This window comes from Mustela nivalis, assembly GCF_964662115.1.
Source record: "Mustela nivalis genome assembly, chromosome: 7".
Taxonomy (NCBI): Eukaryota; Metazoa; Chordata; class Mammalia; order Carnivora; family Mustelidae; genus Mustela; species Mustela nivalis.
The window spans coordinates 77,687,702-77,706,310 of NC_139026.1; the positions used below are offsets into that span (position 1 = coordinate 77,687,702).

General features: G+C 36.2%; 1 protein-coding gene across 1 annotated transcript in view; it reads right to left on the minus strand.

Annotated features, from left to right (window-relative positions):
* The window catches only part of CPNE8 (copine 8), a 217,568-nt gene that overhangs the window by 110,319 nt on the left and 88,640 nt on the right, over positions 1–18,609 (minus strand). Inside the window, exon 7 of the mRNA XM_082739027.1 lies at positions 36–99. Coding sequence (XP_082595153.1) covers positions 36–99 — 64 coding nt within the window. The remainder of the gene's footprint in view (positions 1–35; positions 100–18,609) is intronic.

Below are 18,609 nucleotides of genomic sequence, written 5' to 3' on the forward strand. Positions count from 1 at the left end.
TAAATACTTTTCAAATCAAAGAAATATTTACTTACCCTACAACAGTTTAACTCCTCTGCTGTAAGTATGATCGTACCACATTTCCTCCCTGGAATCCCTCTATAATAAAAATATATTAATATATATTAATAATTTATATGAATATTTATAATATAAACTAGTGTTATACATTTCATTTTTATGGAACCATAAAAATGGGGGTGGGTTCTTTCCTAACAAAATATATTCCTAGTTTCAACCATGCGTTTATCCTATGGACCCACATTTCCTAATAAAGTTAAACTTTGATAATTTTCAACATGTCAGACCTCTGTCCAAGAACTGTCAAGGGCTTCATATTGTTTAACATATGTAATGTGTATAATATTATATAATATCTATAATATAATAAAATTTTCTCCATGGGTTCTAAAATTTCCATTATGCGATTAAAACCTATTCCTAATCTTGGTTTCCAACAGTTCTTTCTCCTTTCATCAACATGGTTACTTATTTGTGCTTATTTCTTTTTTGTGGCCATTCCCATTCACTGATATACTTCAGCACACTAACTGTTCCCTATCTCACCTCAAACCTTCCATATCTCCAGATAACATTCCATTTGTTCCAAGAAACTTCATCCTGGTCAACCTCATGTAAAGTTCAGACTTCACTGCATTCTTATGACACTTTGCATGTAATTACCCCTAACTTGTTACAATCACATATTTTTTCCCTTTCTTTTTTCAAGTTGATTATAACCTCTGTAAAGGTAAAATTCACAACATAGACCTCTTGTGAGCCAACAGAGTTAAATATCTACACACAGCAGGTGCTCCAAATATAATGAAAATATATAATACATAAGAAAAAATTGAAGAAAGTAAAACTCCCACACATTCTTCTTTTTACATGTGTTTGGTGTACTTATGCTCATAGAGTATCCAACTGACACCAAGGGCGAAGTCCACCAGGAAAATACAAAGTTTATGTATATGGTTCCCAGCTTTACATGAAGGACTACAGAGACAAGTCCATGAGAATCTTCCAAAGAAAATCCCAATGCTCTCACAGTACACGTCATGCTTCTTTTTTCCTGTTTTAAGTCCCAATTCACAGATCCTTCAGTTCATCCTGAGAGCTACAAATTGTGGAATTAGAGCCCAACAAGTGCCTTTGTCCTCAAAAATATAACTCATTTCTGACAATCTATGTCAGTGTGCATGCATCAAAACATAACCCCTATTCTCCATGGGTAAAGGGACTGGACTCTTTAGCTATCATGACTGGGAAGAAGGTAAAAGAATGAAAAATTAAAATATCTGAGCTATAAATGTATCAATGTAAAATTATAATTATTGTAAAACTCCACAATCCTTTCTTTCTTTCTATTATAATATTTTCTTCTGAAGAGCACCATTGGGACTTGAGATAAAAATGTCATCTCATAGCTTATGCAGGAAACTTCCTAAAACAAAGTTTTGTTTTCTATGTATTTTTGCTCCCTGCTAGGGTAACCGTACATGTCAGGATCTTCTATTTTCTCTAGGTCTTTACAACTAAAAGGCCAAGTAATTTATCCTTGCATGTTCTTCTTTGGAATATTATATATACACCATTTTTGGCATCCTTGCAGCAATCTTAATCACTCTAATCTACCTATACCTTTTATTTTCTTCTATTTGACAATCTCAAGATTTACATTTTTAATCTTATGACAAACTAAACACCCTGACTAAACATGTACTTTCAGTACTTTAAAATGCTGAATAAAATTTGCCAAAATGTCTTAATAAATGTTCTAATTACTGGGCAACAAAGTAAGGACCAATCTAAAGCTTAAAATGGAAAACCAGAAAGACAAGAAGGGGTAACCCTGCAGAATTTGATTTTGGGATTTTTTTTTTTATGCCACCTTAGGACATAAAAATGAGAGACCAATAAAAGGAGGGGAGGGAGAGACTCACAAGGTAGAGAATTCAATAAATGACTAATACACAACATGAAGGTTGCGTCACAATGACTACATTACTTGATTATAGCATGAATTCGAAATAAACATTCACTTTGGTGAGACATACAAGTCATCCATGTGCTATTTACAATAAACATCAAAATTTAAGGACTTAGAAAGTTCAAAAGAAAAGAATGCAAAGATACATGAAGGGGGAAAAAACTAAACCCACTGCAAACCAGTGGACTTACAATAATAGCAAACATACAGATTTTAAATTTTAAAAGACTGCTAGAAATTTTAAAAGACTGTTTATGTAATTAAGAAAAAGTTTCAATTAATTAGGAAGATATAATCTCAGGATTCTATGCATTTGACATTATAGCTCTAAAACATAAAAAACTCACAATACTACAAAAGGATATGTGTAGCATATACTGACCATTTTAACCTGGCGAACACTACCCTGGCCAGTTAGTACAGTTAACACCACTACCTATGAGTCATGCTGATTTCATGTACCATTGATATAATGTAATGAGGATACTTCACCTTTGTAGCCTTTCCCTCCAAACCTACAACTCCAATCTAATCATGACAAAAACATTAGAAAAGCAATCCCAAACTAAGGGGCATTCTACAAAATATCTGCTAATACTTCCCAAAACTGTTAACGTCATCCCAAACATGGAAAGACTAAGAAATTTGTCACAAAATAAAAGATACTGAGAGACAAGATGACTAAATGCAATGTGGTATCCTGAATAGAACTGTGTAAGAAGAAAGGGTACACTAATGGGGAAATTAAAAAAAAAAAAAAAAAGTCTAAAATTCAAATACAGTCTGGAGTTAGTTAACTGTAATATATCAATTTTGGTTTACTAGTCATGACAAATGTACATTGGGAATGTAAGACATTAATGTTAGGAGAAACTGGGTAAGGAATATGTAAGAACTCCCTGTAATACCTCTGTAACTTTTCTTTAAATCTAAAGCTATTCTAAAGTAAAAAGATTATTAAAAACAATGTGAGGAAAGAAAAGACAGGCTACAGAGCTGTTTCAGGTTAAAAGACACTAAAATCAGGACAACTAAGTTCAATGTATGATTCTTGACTAAATTTTAGACTGGGGTAAAACAGCTACAATGGATATTACTTGGACAACTGTTGAAATTTTAATATGGAGTATGGATTAGATAACATCGGGGTATCATCGTGAAGTTTCCCGATTTTGATCATCAACTCCTTGGTAAGAAATACACACTCAAGAAATTAGAGGAAAGGGGACACAGTGTCTCCAACTTCTCTCAGAACTCGTGTATGTGAGAGGGGAATGAGAGGGGAAAAAAGTGGGGGAGAAAATGATAAAGCACTTGGGACAAAGTCAATATCCATTGAAAGTAAAAATTCTGGGTTAAAGGTTATCCGGGAGTTTCTGGTACTATTCTAGTCAATTTTCTGTATAACTGAAATAATCCCAAAAAAGAAAAGTTACCCAAAAAAGCCAATTTTGAAAATAGTTTCACGGACTCATATTCTTCTTTTTTTTTTTTTTTTAAGATTTATTTATTTGACAGAAAGAAATCACAAGCAGACAGAGAGGCAGCCAGAGAGAGAGAGAGAGGGAAGCAGGCTCCCTGCTCAGCAGAGAGCCCAACACGGGACTCGATCCCAGGACCCCGAGATCATGACCTGAGTGGAAGGCAGCAGCTTAATCCACTGAGCCACCCAGGCGCCCCGACTCATATTCTTCTATTATATTTTGCAACCCATAATAAGAATAGAACTCATCACCAAGAAGCTGAAGATACATCTCAAGAGAATTATTAAAGATGAATAATTATTTCTAAAACTGACACATAAAGAATAAATGGCCTCTGGAGAGACTAAGTGGTTTAATTTTGTTTGATTTGATTTTGTGCTTTGTTGATGCAGTCAGGGTTTTGTTTGTTTTTTAATTGTTTTTTCCCTAACTGTAACATTTTCCCATTATCTCTTAATACTTCTCCATTACCTCTAGCACTGCCTTAGCTCATACCTTTACACTTTTGCTTGGATTTCTCATTTCTAACTGGCCTCAATCTAGTATTCCTTTAATTTATACCCTGTATCGATGCAAGACTGATTTGATCATGAATTCTAATCATGCTGCCTTCCATCTTCCAGATCCTATGATAATTTCAAACTGATTAAGACATAATATCCTTTATAAAATACAGCCACAGTAAAATCTCTAATTTCATCTTTTCTGCCATTTTTCAACAGAGCCATGCTTTTTCTTCCTTGAATCCAAAACAGATGTCTCATTTCTCCCTGACTTAACCTGGAATACTCACCCTACCAAGCCCTCAAGGCCACTTTTTTATCTCAGCAATTTCTATTCATTCTCCAAATCTTTCTTAAATTTAGGGAACTTTTACTAAAATTGACCATGTACTATGTCATAGAATATTTACTAAAGTGTTTCACATTTATTGACCAAAAAAAAAAATAAAATTAGAAATTAATGATGGGGGCACCTGGGTGACTCAGTGGGTTAAGCCTCTGCCTTCGGTTCAGGTCATGATCTCAGGGTCCTGGGATCAAGTCCCGCATTGGTCTCTCTGCTCAGCAGGGAGCCTGCTTCCTCCTCTCTCTCTCTCTCTCTCTCTCTCTCTATTTGTGATCTCTCTGTGTCAAATAAATAAATAAAATATTTTTAAAAAAAGAAATTAATGATGAAAGGTAATTTTTTAAAAAGATTTTATTTATATTTATTTGAGAGAGAAAACACATGAGCAGGGAGAAAGGCAGAGAAAGAGGTAGAAGCAGACTCCCCCTGAGCAGAGAGCCTGATGCCGGGCTCTGTCCCAGGACTCTGATATCATGATCTGAGCCAAAGGCAGACGCTTAACCAACTGATCCACCCGGGTACCCTGACAATATGTAATTTTTAAGACATTTCTGAAAACTCACTATTAAAAGAAGGAATAGCAGGCAAAAAAGAATACTTAGAATTGCACAATAAAAAAACAAACCTGTGGTATTCTACTAGTTTAGTATTCCACATGCAAAAAATAAATAAATAAAAATAATATTAAACAAAAATCCAGCAGTGTGTTAATAAAATATAATGCAACAGCAAAACACTAATAGTAGGACACTTGAACACTCCACTTCTGATAATGGATAGAACAACTAGGCCGACAATCAATAAAGAAATAGAGGACCTGGACAACATTACAGACCAATTGGACCTAATGTACCTATAGGGCACACTCCATCCAATTAACAACAGAACAGACTTCTTCTCAAGTGCACATGGAACATTCTCCAGGAGAAACTAAGTATTAGGTCACAAAACAAGCCTTAACAAATTCAAGCAGCTTGAAATTATACAACATAGATTTTCTAATGACAATGGAATGAAATTAAAAAAACAGTGGAAGGAAAATTGGAAAATAAACTAATATACAGAAATTAAACAACATATCCTTAAACAACTAATGGGTCAAAAAAAAAAGTCTCGAGGGGCGCCTGGGTGGCTCAGTGGAGTAAGCCGCTGCCTTTGGTTCAGGTCATGATCTCAAGGTCCTGGGATCGAGACCCGCATCGGGCTCTTTGCTCAGCGGGAGCCTGCTTCTCTCTCTCTCTCTCTCTCTCAATCTGCCTGACTCTCTGCCTACTTGTGATCTCTCTGTCAAATAAATAAATAAAAATCTTAAAAAATAAATAAAAATTTTTAAAAAGTCTCTAAAGAAATTAGAAAATACCCTGAAATAATGAAAATGAAAATACAACAAACTATAATATATGGGACAGAATGAAGGCAGTGCCAAGAGGGAGTTTATAATTGTAAATGCAGGGGCACCTGGGTGGCTCAGTGGGTTGAGCCGCTGCCTTCGGCTAGAGTCATGGTCTTGGGGTCCTGGGATCGAGTCCCACATCGGGCTCTCTGCTCGGCGGGGAGCCTGCTTCCTCCTCTCTCTCTGCCTGCCTCTCTGCCTACTTGTGATCTCTGTCTGTCAAATGGATTAATAAAATCTTTAAAAATAATAATAATAATTGTAAATGCATAGATTAAAAAAAAAAAGTGAACAACATGACTTTAATCCTCAAGAACTAGAAAAACAAGAACAGAGTAAACTCCAAGGTACCAGAAGTAAGGAACTATAAAGATTAGATCAGAGATAAAGAAAATGGAGAATAGAAAAAAGACACACACACAAAAACAGCTGCTCTTTTTTTTTGAAGTTCAGTAACTCCCATCAGCCGCATCTGTTATTTCCTGTTCTGAATTTTGCTTTGTTTTTACATTTTTACTTCTATTTTTGCCTTTTTTTTTTTTGCTTCTGTTGTTAAAGGCACATGTGGTTACAATGACCCTACTTAGATAATTCATGATAATCTTCATATCTTAAGGTCAGCTGATTAGTAATTTTAACTACATCTGCAAAATTCCTCTTGCCACATAAGTAACATGACCACAGGTGTGACACTAGACAGCAAGGTCATGGGGCCAAAATTCTCCCTTCCATACTGTAGCTACCTTATGACCCCAGAATTTCATTCCTAGGCATAGAGTAAGAAGGCAAAAAATAACTTTTATATGCAAATAATTTTATATTTCATATACTATTAGGAGTCATAATTTTTATTGTAGCACTGCTTATATTAAAAAAAAAAAACTAGAAGCTACAAAAAAGTCCAGTGACTTAATACTAAGTAAATCTGTTTGTAATTCACAAAATTGATACAGTAATGAAATAAATGAGTCAAGGACAGCATCATACATCCACAAATTACACAATACATAGATGGTTATCACAAACAATTTCAAGCAAAAAATCAAGTCCTAGGAAAATATACACAGTATAATTTCAGTTATATAAGTTGAAAACCTGAAAAATGAAACTTCACATTTAATGACATTATGAAGGAGTTCCTATCAGGCTTAATATTTTTTCTGAAAATTAATCTGCTTGTGCTGAGCTGAAAGTAATAAGTCATATCACTAAAGAGATATGTCTTTAGTAATTTAAAATGCTTCCTGCCTTAAGAGATCTCCTTCATCAGCCTTTCTCAATGTTTAAAATTTTTAGGATCTCTTATTCATTTTTAGACTGCTTACCTGGTGAACATTTCATTTTTCAAAGCCCAACTCAAATGCTGCTTCTCTGACTCCCATAACTAGAGTTGATTCCTCCTGTCTCTGCCTTTTAGATACTCTTCTGGGATACAATGAGACCTAGACAAAGGCACTACATCTGAAGAGTAACACAGAGCTGAGTTTACATCCCAGGTATATCAGTTAATGACTGCGACCTTGAGCAAGTTGTTCAACCTTTTTGAAACTCAGTCTCCTTATCTGAGAAATCAATGTAATAACGCAATTAATATATGTGTCTAAACATAGCACAGAGCAAGTATTCAATGCATTATAGTTATGACTATGTGCTTACAGGTATTACGCACAAAAGCAGAGAGTCTCTGAAGGGGAAGGATTATGCATGACCATCTTTCCAGGTCTGTATCTAAAGACATGTGATACTGACATTCTCTAAGCATTTGCTGAACTGCATTTCATTTGATTTAAGAGAGTTATTTCAGAAGCCCCCAGCTAAATAATATAACTGAATGTGGTTGTACAACAGACTAACAAATTAAACCAGTGGCATGCCTTCTCTTCAAACTTAGTACTGATTTGGTATTTATTCTAGTTCTTTGGTAAGTGGGGGGAAGATAACAGGATGCAGCATGTTCACTGAAGGGAGGGCAGGGAAAGGGAAGGAGGTGATAAAATATGAAAAAATTGTCCATGATACAAGTGTTGGGCAGCTGAAAGGGCAGAATGGAAACTCTAAGTGTTTCACCGGTGAGGGTAATGGAATTAGGAGATAATCCTCAGTACAAATATGCCAGCTTCACAAATGGGCTATTTTGATGTTGGGTTTTTTTTCCATGTATGGAGTAGTCTTTTTTTTTTTTTTTTTTTTTTTTACGATTTTATTTATTTATTTGACACAGAGAGAGAGAGAGAGAGAGCACAAGTAGAGGGAGCGGCAGGCAGAGGGAGAAGGCGGCTCCATGCTGCACAAGGAGCCTGATGTGGAACTCAACCCCCGGACTCCGGGATCATGACCTGACCCAAAGGCGGATGCTTAATGGAATGAACCACCCAGGCATCCCCGTATAGACTAATCTTAACTGCGATAATAAATCCCCAAATTCAAAGGGGTTGGAGAAAGGACACAGGCTCTAATAAGAACTAGTTCCTGGGGGAAGGTGTGTAGGAAGTGTCCATAACCCCACCAGGGTACTTCCTGGTGGGGTTATGGACACTGGGGAGGGTATGTGCTATGGTTAGCGCTGTGAAGTGTGTAAACCTGGCGATTCACAGACCTGTACCCCTGGGGCTAATAATACATTATGTGTTTATAAAAAAAAAAAAATTTAAAAAAAAAACTTGTTCCTAACTGGATAAAGGGTAAATCAACACCTCTTTCCATGTTAAGCCAATATATTTCAATTGGAGCAAGAGCAACTCAAAACAAACTGAATTAACTCTTTTAAAAATTAAATTAAAAAAATTAATGTAATACTTGAAGTTACCCAGTGGCACAATGAGGTATTTATGTGATATTACACTAAAATTTGGTAACACTTAAGTTATTCATCTATGAGAGTTTTGTTCACACCTGAATTGTGAGGAAGAAATGACTCAGAGCTTGGCGGGGAGGAAATTATACAAATAACTGACTGCCACTTGCCCCTGTAGTGAAATGCAAAAGATATATGATGCAGAAATAAACATGTAAAAATTCATTTGTTATTCATCAACATTAATTGTTTTAATATAGGAAGTCAACCTAACATGAAACTGTTTTCTTCTTTATTACTAGATGAGTAATTCCTTAATCCCAAAATGAATTATTCATATGATCATATTTCTTAATCTTATGGTACTAATATATGAAAATGTTAGTCAAATTGGCCTCTTGACTATGAAATACTAATGAAAATAAAATTTTGCATTTCATATTATTTATAGGTCCAAAGAGCAAGATAACTATAGATAGATCATTTATTTAGCTCTGCAAAACAGAATTGCAAACAGAATCGCATTATAAACAGAGTATCATCGATTTGCTTACTTATGCAACAAATATTTGTAGTTACCTACTTACATGCAAGCCATGGCAACTAGGACACTCTAGGGTTTTGCAGTATTATCATTGCAAAAAGATGTGTTAAGGGACGCCTGGGTGGCTCAGTTGGTTGGACGACTGCTTTCGGCTCAGGTCATGATTCCAGAGTCCTGGGATCGAGTCCCGCATCGGGCTCCCAGCTCCATAGGGAGTCTGCTTCTCCCTCTGACCTTCTCCTCACACATGCTCTCTCTCACTGTCTCTCTCTCAAATAAATAAATAAAATATTAAAAAAAAAAAAGGATGTATTAAGTACTTATCCTTTTACAGACATTGTGCTATGCAGTCAAGACACAGATGCAGCTGAAGTAGATATAGTCCCTAGCCTAGAGGGAGGGATTCAGTAGAAAGAAAGAGTAAAGAAGCCAGAACTGATACAGATACTGATGTAGTAACAATAAGGGGTGGTGAATATTATAAGCAGGTGGTCCAATCACAATGGGTACCAATGCAAGTCTGGCAGAGATCAGAGAGATTTCACAGAGAAGGTGACAGGAACTGTGTCCAACAAGGTGTGTACAAATTGGCAAGTGAGGCCAATTGCATAAATGCCTTCCAGACACAGGGATCAGACATAGTGAGGGAAGAATACAGTCTACTGAAGACATGCTCAGAGCATAATGTGTGTTTAGGAATATTCAAGTACATGGCTGGGTCTCAAGTGTCATTGTGGACTTGAGTTTTCTCCCCCAAAGGTTATGGGAAAGAACTGAGGAAGGGGCCGAGTTTTAGACCTAACTCCCAAAAAGGTCAGGAGGAGCTACTGTAGGCAGACGGGACTGAAGCACACAGTAGTTACAGAAATCAAGGCCAGTCAGGAAGCATTGTCCGATTAAGAAGGGTTGCGGCAAAATAGTGGAAGTGTAGATGGACAGCATGGCTGCTGAGAAAAGAAGGAGAGAGGGAGAAAGAATAAAAGGACGCCCACTGGCCTGCTTAGAAAACTGCCTAGTGGTGCTATCACAGAGAGAGGACACAGAAGGAGGAGTTCTGGTATATTAAACGATAACCTCGCTTTGGGCGCATATTAAGCTTGAGGCTTCTTGGAGACATCTGTGTTCAACAGGCAGTTGTACATGGGCATCGAGAGCCAACAAAAGAAACATGACTGATAGAAGATGTAGGCATCAGTGGTACAGAGGTGACAGCTGAAATCAGGGCCATCGAAGACATCATCCAGAGTAACATACCTGCAGGGTGTTGGTCTTAAACTTTGCTGAGTCACAGACACATGTGAGACTCTAATAAAAGCCAGAGACATTTTTAGGAGAAAAATGTTACCCAGCATTTTGTGTACAATTTGAGGTCATTCCTGGGCCTGTGAAGCAGGGTAAGAGGACTACCCAGGGAGTCACAAGGGGAAACTAGGAGAGATGGTGTCAAGAAAGCAAAGGGAGAGGAGTTTTCACAAAGCGGTCAACAGCACCAAAGAGGCCAGCTAAGATAGAAACTGCGAGTCCCTGTAGATTGGGCACAGAGGAAGTACCTGGGACCCCAAGCAAGCCAGTTAAGGAGAATCATGAAGAGTGGGTTGAAGAGGTAGTGCTAGTTGAGAAGCTGTACAAGAAGAGTCTTTGAAGATTATGTGCCGTGATGGGAAGAATGGAGGCAGAGCCACAGGGCAGACAGAGGCAGAGTTGTGTGTCTGAGGGCTGGCGGGGAGGATGCAAAGTTATGAGCATGGTCTCTAAGGAATTCTGGGTGGAGTGCAATCCAGGGCTCAGATGGAGGCAGCTGTTCAGGTAGAAAAAAGAAACATAGGCTCAATCAATAGTGCTCAAACATATGCACAATCAATAGTGTGATATACAGTTCAGTTTTTCAGTAACATATGCTCAACTAAACCAAGAGGGTTAGAAGTGAACTAAATCCCTCCCTCCTCTTCAGTGAACTAAAAGCCGAAAAATGATAAAGAGGTCCGACCTGATTTTTAAAAAGCAGTTCAGCTCCCGGGCAAAATATTTGGCTTATCTAAGCCTCATTTGTTCATCTGCAAAATGTAACTAATAATCTATCTTTTGCTAGGATGAAGAAAGATAAATGCTATAATACATGGAAAGCTTTGGGTGCAGGCTGATAGAATGTTAACTAGCAAACACAGCAACTAACGTGATTTGTGGCATTATTTTCTCTGAGAGTAAAAAGGTAAAGTTGTGAAAGAAAAAGGCTGGGAGGGAGGAGGAGAAAGGTTACTTGACAGAGGACTTGAAGCAAGTTATTTATAGCTTTTGGAAAAACTGCTAAGGAGAAAGGGAAAATGTACCCAAAAAAGTCACAAAGCACTGGAGGTTGAAGCCAGGCTGGAGGTCAGGAATCAGTGGTATTACTAGACCATTTGGTTCTGTGACACTGAGGGGCTCAGACCACAGGGGTAGGGATGGGGAGAAGGCTGATGACATAAGACACCAGATGTTTCTTGTTAAACAAAGAAAAATCAAAACCATATAAATAGCTCAATAAATGAAAACTTTAACACAAATGTTCAAGTAGAAAGAAACATAATTTTAGTTTATTAGTTTTCTTTTGAAATCTAATTACATGAGGAAATTATGTCATTTCCAAAGGCAAAAACAAAAGATCCGTGCAGGTAGTTTTTCAAAACTAATGATTCATTTAATTTAAATCTCATGCATTTATCTTTCCATGCAATATGCTTTGTCTCTAAAATATTTCACAAGATGTCATTTCTAAGATTTTACTATATCAATTATCACAAAACTTACTACTTTCACTGTTAAAATATGTCAAATTCCAGAAACTTTTAACATCTGAACAGTGTGCTCAAGAAATCCATCTGCTCCCCTGTAATTTGTTAACATTATAATTAAATTAAATGTGATCTCATTTTATACTCAGAATGCAAATGTTGACATTAAAAGAAAAGCAAGACAATCATTCTCATGGTAGAGAATCATGAGTACACAATCAACAGTGTGATATACAGTTCAGTTTTTTCAGTAGTAAGAACAAAGTAAACTGTTCATAATGTCTGGAGACTAAGATTTTTTTAAAAGTAATTATTGATAAGAATGATGTGATCCTAGCACTTAAATATCATATATGTCAAAAATATTTTAAGCAACTACTTTACCTGGGCTGTGATAAACTAGATCTATCCATTTATCTACAGAAATATTAGGTTGCTTATGTTACTGAGAGCACATTTTGCATTGTAATGTAGTCAAATACATATGTAGCAAACATTATTATAATCTCAAATTCTGTTCCAAGCCCTGACATGCAAAAATTATAATGTGCAGGAGAGACATTTAGTGTACTTAACAAAAAAGAAAAAATTATAAATGTGACTATTATTCTGCAAAATTCAGTTCAATAAACATTTACTGAATCTTACTATTTGCAAAGCACAACAACAGGTCTCCACAATGCAGAGGATATAATGGTTTCTTTCTAAGTCCTTTTACAATTGTTAAAAGAAGAAAGGATGGAGGAAAAGCATTCAGTATCTCAACTGAATTTTAGATGGGCTGTTCAGGTGCTTTGCTCCTGCGTGTTGTGGAACCCACGTATGTTGTGGTAAAACAGAAGAATTAATAAGAACATGCAGGAACATCTACTGTGTATTCCTTTGATTATTTTTTAAGTGGACCTGCTTAAGAAAGGAAAGTAGGGAACTTAAAAAAACAAAAATAGTATGAAAGGAAGAGGTTAAGAAACTTTAATAAAATGGTGGGGGAAGCTAACAATTCAGTTAGCTAGAAGTGGTACGTTTATACTAAAGAAATGGAATACGTCCATGAAAATAACTAAAGATCTATGTTGGAATCCAGATGTATTTGAAAATGTCAGTTAACTAAATTGTCTTCCATGTTTAGAGTCTTTCATCAGAGTTAACTCAAATCAGGAAAGGGTTAAGATTCAATCAATCTAGCTCCATAATACCTGGGAGGGTCTAATCAATTCTGATATCAAAGCAGGCAGTGAGTTGCAAATATTATTGAGGTTTTTCACTTACTAGACTTTATTCTCAAAGCAGCCTGTATTGCCAAGATTCCGCATTACAAGAATCTGCCTGTATCTGAAATGGCACTATGGGCCATCAAGGCTGATTATTCAGAAAGGCTTTTTAAATACATACATACTTACATACATATATACATAGATACATCATTAAAACCGCTAAGAATATGTTTAATCGCTCCTCCCTGAACTTTGAAAGAGAAGAAAGCAGCAGAAAACCTCATTGTTTTTTGAAATGGAAGTACACCATCCTGCATTACCCAATGGAGGAAATGACCAGAAAAGATGAGTACATGGTGCTCTTTACCTGTAAGAACTATGAATTCAGAATGATGATTTTCTAGAAGATGAGGGGGAAAAAAATCTCATGTACTTATTTACCTCTTTCTAATACTAGATATGGATTTATTTTTAAAATTCCTTCCAAAAGTCTTCCTATTTAGACCATGTTGGTTCTAGAAAATTTAACGGTACCCTTGGAGAAGAGTGCTGTCATCCTCGTTGACCACAAAGAGAGTGGGTGCACTCCCCCTAGAATGGAGACCGGCTAGCACAGGAAAGCCATACTTCTCCTCACTTCCAGGGCTACCATTTTCCTTTTAGTAATCACAGGGAACAGAAGAGGTAAGCCTAGTGTAGTCCAAAGAGGCAAAGTCTTCATGACTCAAGGTGAAAGCAAGAAACAGAAACTTTTCTGGAGGTGACCCTATGTACTTTAGCAAGAAAGTTTTACCTTGAACTGTGCTTGCATAAGAGGTGTGGGTAAAAGATAGTACAGAGGAACTGCATCCTTGAAATGACCTAGGTCAAGATGGACCTCTTGAAAGCTCTTCTTATCCTCCAGAGATGTTCTTGACTTTTAAGTAAATACTTTTTTTAATGAAATAAAATTTAAAAATTTAATTTCATTCAAAGCCATACACAAATCTATTCATTTGTGAAGGCAATATAATGTTTGTCTCCTTGTCTCAGTTTCGTTCTCTGATGAATGGAGATAATTTCAATAACTATCTGCCTCATACTGGTGCTATAAAGATTAAAGAAACCATTAGGTATAAAGCAGGTATTCTAGTGACTGACACATTATAAGAATTCAGTCAAGTTAGCCACTGGAATCATTTTTTAAAAGTTCACTGCTCCCTTTCAATTGATTTGAAGACGAACTAACTGAGGGCACATCCAGGAGCAGAGACAATCCCCAAATGTTTGTTCCAAATGTTCATCTCATCGGGGGTCAGAGCTCTACCAAGCCGCTTATTCCAAGGTTGGCCCATAGATCTTTCTTCACCTACTAGTTTGCTTAACTATAGAACTAATATTCCTAGCCTGCATCTTAAGTCCCAGAATCAGCAAATTATGCTATACCTAAGAAAGAAGAAAGGAACAATGAATTTCACTGTGGAGGAACCTATAATTTCTCTGAAAGATTTCATCCAATATAATTTCTAAACATTGTCTATATAAAGGGAAACCCTTTAGAAACTTATGTGATATTAAAACTATGTGAAACTAGGAATGTTGATTCAACAAAGGTAGGTATTATTTAATTTAGATACCATCCTGCAAAATAACACAGACCGTATCTCATCACTTCCTTCCTTCAGATTTTCCATCAGTTTTCAATCCAACTCAATGAGGTTAGACAAACCTAAATAAAAATACTGTTGCAAATGTTTATACTTAGCAATACAAGGATAGAATGACTCATCTTTAAACACTGCTCACTTATGGAAAACCCAGAAATGGATGATCTTCCCCTTGTCAGAAAATGATAAACCTATCCATTCAGTTAGTTGTGCAAGAAATCTGAAGGTCTTCCTTGAAATCTTTTTCATCAAGACAATTCGCTTATCACTGATCCCTGTGAAATGAATCTTAAAAACATATTTTAATCAGGTTACTCCTCCTCATCTTCTTAGTCCAAATTCCAGTCTTCTCTGAACTACATTATTTCAACAGTAATTAACTTACTAATCTTTCTGTTAACTACCCACAACCATTCTGCACACAGAAGCGAAAGAACCTCTCTGAACAAAAATCGTGACTTTTCCCACTGCATTTATGCTAAAATTCCAATACTAACATGACCTATACATTCTGGTCTAAGTCAGTACTCTAATTTCCAAAGGGCTTATATCAATATGCAATTCTATTTATTTATGTGATTATTCATTTAATGAATAGATTATTAACTCCATGAGGACAGGAACAATTCTGTGTTTTCGTAATTGTATGCTTAGTCTTTAATCTTTTCTGCTCCATTATGGAGTCTCAGTAAAGATTTGTGGACTAAATGAATTAAAAGAAGAAAGAAAAAAGAATCCCTAAGACCTCTACTACACAGAAGTTGTGTCTAATAGAAAAATAAGCAAATCCAGTCGATAAATGTACTCTACAGAATAAGCACTGACATAAAATCAGAACGACAGATCAACCATTCTGGGGCTTATCTCTGATGATGATATTAAGGACTATTTTGAGAAAAAATGTATTTATCTTATCCATATCTCTCCTGACTGGCCATATCCTTTGCAAACCTATTTATCCAGATTAGTCTTTACCTATATAAAGGTATGTTTATATGTCTTTACCTATAACACTGGAATTTTTGAGTAGAGCAGAGAATTGTGAGAACTTGTAGCTATATACAGTCTGCTGTTTTGGGTTAAACAATTACATCTCTGCAGATTTTTCCAGAGCATGAGCTCAGATCCACAAATGAATGTAAGAAAGTGGACCGGCTGAACATTTACTAAGTTTCTGTTATACAGAAGACTCATAATCTTGTACAAGATATATAAGGAAATGTACTAAAACTGCTCTACTTTTGGTCTTTAAACACACAATTTTTCATATGAACTCTCCCAGAGGTTGGTAAGTGCTGTACACCAAACCCATGAAGCATTCAACATCTCTCTAAGATGCAATCAGTGGTTCAATTTTTAACGTGTTGCAAGCATATAAAAATTACTAATATGTATACACATCAGTGGAATCTTCGTAAATGAGAGAAAAATGATGTTTAATTGATATTGTACTCTAGATTACATTTTGCAATTACATATGAACATGGGCAATGCTCTAAAAACTCTGGACATTTCCAGCAAAATAACACTATCCTATAAAAACCCAAACTAATATAAAGCAGAAATTTAATTCCCCCACAATTTGACTTTTCAGCTCTATACAGAGAATAGACAAAATCATTTTTAATATTTATCATAGGATGACATTTAACAATTTATATAAATGTAATCAAGTTTGGGTCAAAATTGTCCTTTATCTGATCTTGCTAAATGCTTCTATAAGGAAAATAAATTCACAGCAAAAAGACAGAAAATAGGAAAGAAGAAAGGAAAGGAAGGAAAAAAGAGAGGGAGGGAGAGATTATTCAGTGATTCAATTTAAGAAGTCTTTCCTAAAAGACACTGTTTTTTTTAGTAACAACAATAATAACCACAGTTTGGGTGATTATTAAATTCTGGTGTCCTCCATGACAAAAATACTATATAAGGCATTTCTATTTCTTACAACAACTCTCTCAAAAGTATATTATCTATATTTCAGATGAGGAAACTAGAGTTCAGGAATTTAAGCCATTTGCTCAAATTCTTTACCCAATAAACTGTGATCCCAGATTTGACTGCCCTCAAAGCCCACGTACTGTCAGCTCTGTTCCAGTGACTATTCATCTCTAGAGCAAGTTCTTCATACTACAGATAGAAAAATATAATACAGATGTACAAATTTTGTCATGTTACCCAGCAAGTTAGCAGCAGAGATGGTACTAAAAACATCATATTCTGATTCCCAGCCCAGTGGACTTTCCAGTAAAATAAATCAGGGAGTATAACAACATCAATCTAATTTGCAAGCAAGTTAACAAAGTCGAGATGACTTTGAAGCTCAAAATTTCCCTCAAAGTTTACTATATTTTCATATACAAAAAGTTGCACAGTAAAGACATGCTCTGTTTAATTCTAAGTTTATGTTTCTCACCTTCAGGACTAAGCATTTCCCTATTCTTCTTCCTCCCTGTCCTTCTCTCACTGACTTATCTACATGCACCCACAGCCAGAGCACAGCTTTCAGAATCAGGTCATATTTGAATCAGATCTTTAAGGCAAACCTTCAAGGCTCTGACTCAAGTCCCATACGAGCCCTTGGCTGCTTCTGCCTTACTCCCCAGATTCCTTTCTGCTCTGTTCTTCTCCTCACATTTCTCTTGATGTATTTCAGCACCCACTATGCAAGTGTCTTTGAACCTTATGTCAGAGCTGGGATCCTGGTATCCATCAGTCAACGGCAAGCTGGTCTTCCGTTTCTCACCTGCCTCTTGAGTCCTGGTCCCTGTACTCTTTCCACTGAACTGTTCACTAATCTCTCTGGGGTCTCTCCCTTTATCCTCTATCCACTACTGACTGCCTAGATCACAAGCTGTTATACCCACCCCACAAAGAACATAATCTTTTCCCTTAGCCAATACAGCTGTCGATTTAGTTATCCATGGTGGTCCCCTGCGCCCCCGCCCTGGGGTAAGAATCTTCCTTCTAATCACAACCAGTCCCTGCCTCCTCACCCTATCCTTTTATACAGAACCAGTCATGCCTGGATGTGCAATACTTGATGAACATAATAAATGCTTTCCTCCCAGAGGAAAGAATGGCAATCTTTCTTAAACTGGTGCTGATTCTAGCATTTTGGAAGGCTTTACTGAATCCATCACTAAGCTCCCTAAAGATAGAAGAAGTAAGACTCTCTGACAGCATCACGCAGAAAATTGGATACAATCTCCCAGCATGAGAAAACACACTGCTGTGTGGGTATAATGGTAAATAATAATGGGACGATCTAAAGAGAGGAGCCGATGAGTCATAGGAAGACACAGTAAATGTTGCAGACAAATTAAGTAGCACAAGACTCATTTTAGGAGGGTTCAGGGAAAAGACCAAAATGTTGGATGGAATTAAGATATGAAAAATGTGGTTGCTCAAAATCGGAATCCAAATTTGCTCAGAACTTGAATTTGACAGAACAGACTGCTGGAAATTATGAAAATCTTAAGCTGCTATTAAAAAATAAATTAAAGATTCTTGAATATCGGTTCCAAAAAAAGTCACCTAAGTTCCTATGAAATATTAAAAAATAATTTTTATTCTCGTAATAAAATAAAATCTATTTTTTAAGTGACAATAACTGAAGCACAGAAAATAAAAGGACTTGATTTTACATTCAAATTCCTTATTTTATAGCTCATGAGGCTATGTACTAGAAATCCACTTTTCCTTTGTAATAAATATTACTTAGCCTTCAAAGGCTGGTTAGTAATAAATAATTTAAAGCTCTAGTGTATCCGCTTTAAATTTCCAAATTTTACCATTAGCATCATTTTTAAAAGCCTACCTCTGAGGAGATATTATGGCACAACTGCAATTAAAAAGCTAAAAGAAATTATTCTTACTACCTTAACAGAACATAATTTAAAGTAGGTCTCTTTTAAGGGAAGA